This window comes from Euprymna scolopes, chromosome 4 (assembly GCF_053919585.1).
Source record: "Euprymna scolopes isolate OS-2025 chromosome 4, ASM5391958v1, whole genome shotgun sequence".
Lineage (NCBI taxonomy): Eukaryota > Metazoa > Mollusca > Cephalopoda > Sepiida > Sepiolidae > Euprymna > Euprymna scolopes.
In genome coordinates, this window is record NC_136485.1 from 138597352 (window position 1) to 138607351 (window position 10000).

A 10000-nucleotide genomic window follows, 5' to 3' on the forward strand; every position below is an offset into this window, starting at 1 on the left:
CTAAGGTCCTTCAGTACAGGAGTTTGTCCAAAACAAAATCACATAGTATTCGCTTCCCAAATAAGATCTCCTTACTATGGCTAACTTACATTAGCTTTTACGAGCAATGGTGCGCCTTCTCCAAGTGATGTTAGCTCAAATAATAGCACAAAGCTGGTTACTCCACCAGACTAGATAAATTCTTCTCCTGGAATCCAGTAAGACCAAGAGACCAAAATGAAAGATATACAATAACATATGAAAATGGTTAATTGAGGAGAGGAAAATTATGTTCTCATTTTTTTTTTTTTTTTTTTTTTTACTAACTCAGTGTTTGGGAGATAAAGAATTTTAATGGAACATTCGAATATCTGTGTATTTCATACAGAGTTCAAGTGTTAGCCCATGTAGTGGGCCCCTTGATTTCTGAGAACTTCGACTGAAGTAAAATAAAACAAAAAATAAACATATATATATATATATATATATATATATATATTGTGTGTGTGTGTTATATAATCTATTAAGTTAATAGTAATTTTCATGTAGTAGCTCAATAGCATACAATGCGACTAAAGTAATATAATTATATATAAGCAACTTTGAACCTGGTCAGCACTAAAATAGGTGAACATTTGGGAATTCCAGGTGGTATATGTGTTCTCCATTTATCTCAGCGTTGGTTCCAGTCGTTCTGGACATCTCCTTGGCACTGGACTCAAGCAGTGCCGATTCTAGAGAGGCGTTGTTGGAGATTGCGCAACCTTTCAACCCTTGTGTTAGAAATACAAGCACAGCTTCCCTTACAGGGGGTATCCATTGTCTTTCGAGACTGAACAGGGGGTTCCGATATATATATATATATATATATATGTGTGTGTGTGTGTGTGTGTGTGTGTGTGTGTGTGTGTGTGTGTAATATATACACGCACATATATAATATATACACGCACACACATGAACACACACACACGCATATATATATATATATATATATATATATATATATATATATATATATATATATATATATTAATCAAGGCCGGAGTTGACAATGCTACCCTATAAAAAAGGATTCTAAAATGTATATCTATACATTTAGTCTGACGGATGCCTTCGGGCATAAAAGCATAAAAGTCTCTGTGTAGCTTATTTACCGTAAGCCTGTTACAACGAGTATACTCTGTTCTACCATACTGAACACTGTTGAGATAAAATAAATGCTCAAACAAAAATATATACGTAGTATGTTATTATGTTATATACGTGTATACATAGGAAATAGTAACACACACAAACACAGACACATGCATACACACACACACATATTTATTGATACAGAAAAATGTATATATGTATTGTAGAATAAGTACACACATTTCACATTATAATGAACACTCCAGACGCTGAGAGAACGTTCTCCACGTACACTTCTGTTCCATTGGAATTACCTGCTAGCCAAACAAGTAGCAGGACAGTCCGATAAAACGCAAAGAATGACTTACCTGAGGTGGTCCACACCCCAGACACAGGTAACAGGAAAGGTAAAATCCACCACAGCCATCGCCGCCGCCGTCGCCGCACGGAACATCGGCTGGATGCATAATATTCCGAAAACCAAGACGACGGTGACGACGACGAAGACAGCCACAAGGAATTTGTAAATGATAGGTAATTGACTGTTGAGTTGATGACAACAAGTAAAGATGAGGATAACGATAAGAGTGCAACGGTGAGGGTGACAACGGATAAGATGACGGTGACGAGGCCCGACGGCCTCCAAACGAGACCGTGCGGTAAGAGATCCAACATGTGTTGCTCCCGTCTGTAGGTCCTTCCACCACCGCTAGAATAACAACAACCACGGCCGTGCCACGCAACAGCAGGAGTTGCGATGGCGGTCGGGGTAGTAGAGAAAGAGAGAGAGAGAGGAGAGGGGAGATTGCCAATGATGGGGGAAGAAGCGGTGCAGGAATATGAGAAAATGAGAGAATCTAGGCAACAGCAGCCGCCGCCGACGCGGTGGTAACGGCAAAGAGAAACAAAAACAGAAGAATTGCGGCGGCAGTAGCGGTTGCAATACCAGCAGCAGTAGCACCGACTACAACGGTAAGTGGGTCCAAGGCAAATATAACCAAGATGCGGCCAATGGTATAGGGAAATGGTATGCGGGAAATGGTATAGGAAATGGTGGAAGAGTTTATTGGCTTTCCCCTTTTTTTCTTGTTATTGGTGTTGTTGCGATGTTGTCAGTTGGGGGTAGTACCGACTTTTTGTGAATGCGACCAACTCATGTGGGAAAGAGAGAGAGAGACAGAGAGACAGATAGACAGACAGAATGAGAGATAGAAAAAAAGGGGGCAGAAAAAGAGGAAAGGGCAGAAAGGAAGAATAGGGGTAGAAGAAAGCTAAGGATGAGGAAAAGAGAAGGAAGATGAAGACGATGATAGAAATAAGGTAAAGAGAGAAAGGAAAGAAAAAAACAAACGGGAGAAAGAAATGAAATGAAAAGAAAGAAAGAAAGAAAAGGGAATGACAAAACAGAAACAAGAAGAATGAAAGAAAGGGAGAGAGATACAGTATAATGAAATGTGTAAGAAGAATGGATAAAAAAGGGGACAAAAAATAGAGTGAAACGAAGAAGAAGAAGAAGAAGAAGAAGAAGAAGAAGAAGAAGAACAACAACAACAACAACAACAACAAGAATGATAAACAAAGATAGAGCGGGGGTGTCAAGGAGAAAAATAGGCTGGTTAATGAGAAGAGAAAGGAGGAGATAAGAAGAAGAAAAAAGAAGGATAAATATAGATAGAGAGAAGGATAGATGAAGAAAGAAAGAGACAGAGCAAGTAAGAGAGAGAGAGAGAAACGAGAAAAATAGAGAAAACAAACAGACTAGAATAAAGATAGAGCGAGAAAAAGGGAGAGGAGAATGAAGACGAAAACGAGCAGCAGCTTCTTAACCGATCTCGTCGGTGTTCAAGGCCAGGGTTAAAGAAAAAGAAAAATGGGGCGGAACCGACGGACATGGTCATTAAGAGAGATGCAGTAACCGCAACCAAAAATAAATAAATAAACAAACAAACGAGAAACAAAGAATAACGTAATTCACATGGAACAGGAATAATTAACAACCAACTTTGGCACGGGACAACACAGAAAGAAGTGCGATATAATGAATGGTCTTGAATAGAACTGAAACAGAATGTAATTGTGAGTGATTCAAAGAAGTTAAATGTGATGTCTTGCCTAAACGTTGGCGAACGTCAAAAACCGGAATTGAAGGACCATGTAACGAAACGAAAGGTGAGGAATTCGTTCAGGGCCAAGAATGAACATTAACGTGTTTAACACTGGACGTGCCTTCCTATCTCTTTATCTATTCCAGTTTTAAAAATAATGTAATAAAGGACAAAATGTTTTCTTTGAAATCGTTTACGAGTTGTTAATTAATTATTCCAGTTTCATTCCAAGCAGATAAAATGAAAAGACCAAGAGAATCTACATTCCGAAATTCTTCCTTATTTCACCAAACAAAACTGTTCTCAAGAGGAACGAAAGATAATCGAAACAAAACAAAAATTCCAATTGTCAGTTTATTTAGTTTTAAATAATCATGTTCCTCTCGGGGGTGGGGGGTTCTCCTTTATTTCCTATTCTTGTTTTGCAGACACTTGTCTTTTACACAAAGTTCAGGTCATTACAAATAACATTCTTGGTAAAATTAGCAAACGTTTTCGAAAGGTTGGGCGAAAGCAAGCTTGTTTATTTTCTGCAAAGTCTGGTGATGATCAGGCTTTGGTGGTTTTCGTTTTCTGCTACCAGTTTCTCACTCCTGAACAGGGTTCAAAAGAGAGTCGCCAACCTGATCTATGATCTAAGCTTCAACCTCTGTCCCATCAATGAGATGTTGCATCCTTCTGCCTGTTTTACAAGTATTTTAATGGTGAATGCTCTGACGAACTACAAGCACTTGTACCCCCTCGAAGTAAATACCCCCGACAAACCCGACAAGCAGCTAAATCCCACCCCTATACAGTAAAGATCCCTAGATGTAAAAAAGCCTTCTACTTCAATAGTTTCTTCCTTGGAACTGCTAGACTTTGGAACTCTCTTCCAGGATTCTGCTTTCCCAACTGTACTGACATGCAGAAGTTCATGTGTAATGTGAACAGACATCTTGCTGTTCATCTCCCTTCATCATATCTCTGCAACTTATGCCCCCGATAGTAGCTCCCTACTTCAAAGTGGCACTTTGCCTTGTTTGGGTTGAAAATTTAATAAAAAGAAAAATTTAAAAACTGCTAGTATTTTAACTATTGTAACTGAGTGGGCCTGTTATTTTATTTATTTAAATTATAATTAGAAAAACACATTACATAATTTGAATTCTAGAAAATATTTTAACTTTCCCACAGAAGAGACGTAGCGAGCCTGTCCCCGCTTTATCGTAATTTTCATGGCAGGGGCTCATCTGAACTTCAATCTATGATCCCCCCCTCGCCAGACTTTCACGAAAAACACTCGCCTAGCCAAAACCATTATCAACAATTTCCCACACTCTTTATCTGTGCCTGAACCTAAAGTAGATTCCATGAACAGGGCTTCTTTCTTAGAACTGCACGCCTGTGGAATTCTATTCCGTTTGCCTGCTTTCCAGTTGACTACAATCTGATTGTCTTCTGGCCCAACGTGAACAAGTTCTTATTGAACCGTCCCCCTAAGTAATCCAAGTTAAAAAAAATCCCCACTAATGTTTACTACGCTAAAATCACAATGACGAATGTATACCCATTAACCCTTATCCTCGAGTGGTCTCTGGGCCTTGATAAGTGGTGATCCCCATGTAAAAAAAAAGGTTAAGAAATCTTTGGAAGAAAGTGTAATTCAAGTTACTTATCTTAATTTATATTAGTAATATTCAGTCTGGCGTTCGTGGTTTTCATTCAAGAATTGACTGTTGTAACTGAGCGGATCTGTCGGTTTATGGATAATTTAGGAGAAGGTATGGGCATTGCGCTTGACATTTCGAAAGCGTTCGACAAAGTGTGGCATTCTTTTCTTCTGCACAAACTTCAAAGTTATTGCATCGTTGGTAAGGTTCTTGGCATTTTTAGGTCTTTTATTTCTGGCCAAAGCTTGCGGGTAATTCTGGATGATCTCCCCTTATTCTCTTTCCTTATCAATGCTGGTTCTCCTCGTGGCTCTATTCTTCTCTATATACACGACCTTCCAAATAAGACTGTTCAGAAGATTAACATCTATTGTAATGGTGCCACTCGTTATTCTGGTGTTTATTTTAGTCCATCTTGTGACCAGTTGGAATATGACGCTGATATCTGGAAGTTGACTTACCAGGTGTCTTAAATAAGTTTCCAGCATTTTTTCGCATGGGCACTTTTATTGATAATACACACATGAAACTGTAGTCTCCTTCGAAGTAACCTCGTCCTAGTGCACTTGTTGTACAGTTTCAACAACTTCTGGAAAGCCCCATGGAAGTTCTGTTGTGTGAGCGTGCGAATGACCCTCATCACAGCCTCTTTCATCTCCTCAATTGTTTCATAACGAAAGCCTGTAAGGTTTTCCTTGAGCTTAAGGAATAACCAAAAGTCACAGAGGGCAAGATCTGGACTATAGGGAGAGTGAGGAACCGTATTGATGCCCATCTTGGTCAAATAGTCTACGATAAGGACATATTTATGTAAACTGGTGAATTGGTAGAAATGCCACTGACCCGATTTGAAGAGTGCCCGCCTCTTCCGACGGAATCTCTTCCTGAACCTTTAGAACCTCAACATAGTATTCCTTATTGACTGTCTCTCCAGTTGGAACTCAGTGCATGTAAATCATGCCCGTGCTGTCAAAAAAAAGGATCATTATAATTTTCTGGGTGGATTTGCTCTGTCTGGCCTTCTTGGGTCCACTGAGAACTTTGTCTCTTGGTCTCTGGCAGTAAATCCAGCTGCCATCGCAGGTCACCAAAGCATCAAGAACTGCAGGATCTAAAATGATCAGCTCGACCATTTCTCTGTTACCATGACAACGTCTTTCTTTTTAATCTTCTCTGAGCATCCTTGGGACAAACTTTGTGCAAATCTTCTGCATCTTCAGTTCCTCGCGAATAATTGTGTGTACAGTTTCCACACTGACATCAAACAGTGCACTTAATATCTCTATAGACACACGACGGTTCTTATCCATAAAATTATTTATTTGGCGAATAAATTATGGTGTTCTGACTTCCTTACTCCTCCCACACCTCTCATCATCCCTCACAGACTCCCTACATTCCTTGAAGTGGATGCGCGATTCATGCAAGATGGTCCAAAATCAGTCTGAAGCATTCCATACGTTTCTGCAGCATTTTTCCAAGTTTATAACAGAATTTTATTGCATATCGTTCTCATAAATTGTCCATTTAATTTAGCTTAAATTTGTGGTTTTTGAAAAAAAATACCAAGTGCAGACTTTCGTTTTGGTACCATTGTATATATATATATATATATATATATATATATATATATATATATATATATATATATATATGAAAAGTTTTCGGGGGGTATAGAATTTAATAATGGCTAAATACAGACCAATTAACATGATGATTTAAAAAATAAAAAATGAAAATAAAGGTTAGCTAACCAGGTTTCGTTCCATGCTCAACAGAGCTAAATCGAGGAAAATACGATTTAAAAAGTTATTTTGCATCGCATTCACGCGTTGTTTTTTCAACCAGACCTATGTTGTCGTCTATTTGCAAAGATGTTCTTTCCCTCGCCCCCCCCCCATAATAATTCTATTATTTATTTATTTAAATGTACTTGCAGTGCGCACTATGTTGGGCGAACATTGCAAAGATTGGATTTCCGTTTGAAGCAACATATACCATCAAAGATTCGTTATGCAAATTTTTCAGCCTCGGATGTTCTGAATAATACGTATGGTTCTGCGATTTGCGAGCACCTTATAAATAACTATGCGTGTGTCATGAATTTCAGTGCTGACATGTTTACGATCTTTAGCAAGTCGCACTCGCCCTTTCATTTAAAAATTCTAAGTCTTTGAGACCTTCTCTTTTCAAGCAAAAAGAAAATCTTTTAGGACTTAATTTAGTTTCTATGTAAGTTTTTCCCCGTTTATTTTTCGCTTTTTTTTTTCTCCCCCGCCATATTCATGACTTTTTTTAATTATGAGCAAAAAAAAAAAAAATGGGCCAAACAAATTTTATACAGTTTATTGCACTAAAAGCTATATTGAACAAAGAACAATTGAACAATGTAATTTAAACGAGACTAATAACACAGGACAAGACATTTACTTTAATAAATGCTTAGGATGGAATCGCATTCCCTTTTGATTTCTTTAAAAGATCAATCCTTTTAAACATGCTCTCAACCAAAGTGGAACACTGTGAAGAGGAGATTCTATTCCATTAGCTTTGCACAGCTTCCCATAGTTTGTCATTATTCGAAAATGTTCTTCCATCCAATGCACGAGATATTATGGACCAAATATTCTCGATTGGGTTTAAATCGGGTCTTTGACCTGGCCAAAATATCACATTAATTGAATTATTAGAAAACCATTTTTTGTAACTTTAGCAGTGTGTGTAGGGGCATTATCGTGTTGAAAAATAATGTTCTGAGATATTTCCAGCTTCTAGATGCTTGGTAACAGTCCTGTTTCTAATATTCGAATGTATTCCTTTGCATTGATTGACTTCTCACATCTAATAAGTTCCCCAACTCCTGCTGCAGTTCCCCATACCATTATCTATCCATTCCCGTGTTTAACTGTCGTTTTTATGCAACTTGGTGAAAATCTTTCTCCAGTTCTTCGATTGCACCATTCAGGAGCATCGGGAGCATCAATAACAAGACAAAATCTTGATTCATCTGACCAGAAAACATTCCTGTAACTTTCTTGCCATAACACGAGACACATCTCTTTCTATCATTAATGTTCTTTTTAGATAAAAATGGCTTCTTTACACACCTTTTTTCATTCGTCTAGATATTGTATATCAAGAATGAGAATTTCCAGCCCCTGTTTTGAATTTTTTACTATGGTCAACATAAGTTTTCTTTCAATCCTTCAAAACAGTTAATTTAAGCCTGTAGTCGTCCTTCAAAGTGAATGCTCTAGGGCGATAGATCCAGATTTTCCTTTTACCAAGCATTCGACTTCGAACCTTTGACCAATTCGCTTCACTACAGAAAGAGATGTTTTCATTTTTTTCTTTTCTTAAAATATCAAAAATCTGCTTGTAAGTCATTTTGACTGGCTTAATCCTGCAATTCGGTTTTTATATCCTCGCCAAGATGCGGTCCTACCATATCTAGGATTAATTTTTCCACGTATTATTATATGCTATAAAAATAATGATCTGCAAAATATAAATTTTCAGTTAAAATCAACAAAAATTCATGGAAAAATATTGCAAAATCGATTTCTTCCTTCTTGGCCCAGTTTTTTTCCTCATATGTGTGTGTGTGTATATATATATATATATATATATATATATATAACCTAAGTTCCTTCAGCTCTCTCTCTCTCTCTCCCTTACTATATATATATATATATATATATATATATATATATATAACTTGAGTTCCTTCAGCGCTATATATATATATATTTATATATATATATATATATATATATATATATATATATATATATATGTATAGCGCTGAAGGAACTCAATAGCGAAACAGTACTGTATATATATATATATATATATATATATATATATATATATATATATATATATATATATATTGTTTTTAAAATATAATTATCCACTGACACGTATTTCGTTATCTACGACTCATCAGAGTGGCTGAATCTAACGAGATTCGAAATCGTGACTCCATGATAAGAAGCCTAAACCTCTTCCACTAGGCTTTATCGCACGACTGCTAATACATCTCGTTTTTACATAGATGTTGCTTATTTGTTTTTGCTCGTGTTACTTTTTGAATGAATTCAATTATTTATACGAAAGTGCATTTTTACATAAATTCGAGTTGGGAATAATTTTCCCTTTGACCAATTTGCTACCATCAAATAGGTAGCGGCATATGTTTTTAAAATATATATATATTTCATAAGTTTTAGTTTGGGTTTCGATTCAAGCTGATGCACCCAAATCATATATATATATATATATATATATATATATATATATATATATATATATATATATATATATATATATATTGAAATCGCAACTTTATAATATATAAAAAGCATTAATTCTATAATAATATATACGAAATCTCTAAGAATTCACATATCATATTTCAGCGTACTTTATGACCGGTCTACGCCGGGCGTCCCTGCTAGCTTCGATAGATACCTTTACAGTTTTAACAAAAGAGCTACAATAATATCAGGGCGTCTCCATTTACGCTGAACATCCACAGAATGCCAGCATCAATATATTACATATGGATGAGTTCTCTATGAATTTTCCACAGGTCCCGCTAGTGTAGAGTAATACCAAATGTTAAGTGTTGAGACATTATGTTGAACAAAGATGGCGGCTAGTTCAGATCACATCCTGAGTGTAATTGGCAGTAACAAAGATGGCGGCCAAGAATCAAATGCGGTCCGTGATGTAGTTAACGGCGAACTGATTGAATTCAAAATTCGATAATTTTTATAGTAACTTTGGAAGGTTTTCATTGATTGGTTAGCACAGCCGGTGGTTATAAAAACGATTGGCGAATTCATTCACTACTAGTTCTTCTGGTGAGGGGATGTGTCTCCTAGGGACTTCGGCTGCAGGGAGATGGGTAGAAGTACACGTCAAGGATCCGTTCTTGACACTCAGCCCGACAAATGAGGAGCCGGGAACCGTTCCAGAACCTGTCGGACTGAGGTACACCGCCTGGGTAATACCTAGGAGGTCCAACCTCCCAGGCTTTCTGGTGGAGTAAGTTTATCGCTTACTGTCTGAGGCGCCCCGATCGGGGAATGCCGACGTGGTTACTCAGGCAATTTTTGCAAT

General features: G+C 37.2%; 1 protein-coding gene across 1 annotated transcript in view; it reads right to left on the minus strand.

The window, feature by feature from the left end:
* The window catches only part of LOC145269416 (neuronal acetylcholine receptor subunit alpha-5-like), a 315989-nt gene extending 313943 nt beyond the window's left edge, over positions 1–2046 (minus strand). The window contains exon 1 of the mRNA XM_080125103.1: positions 1485–2046. Coding sequence (XP_079981229.1) covers positions 1485–1791 — 307 coding nt within the window. The 5' untranslated portion in view covers positions 1792–2046. The remainder of the gene's footprint in view (positions 1–1484) is intronic.
* Between the last annotated feature and the right edge of the window lie 7954 nt (positions 2047–10000).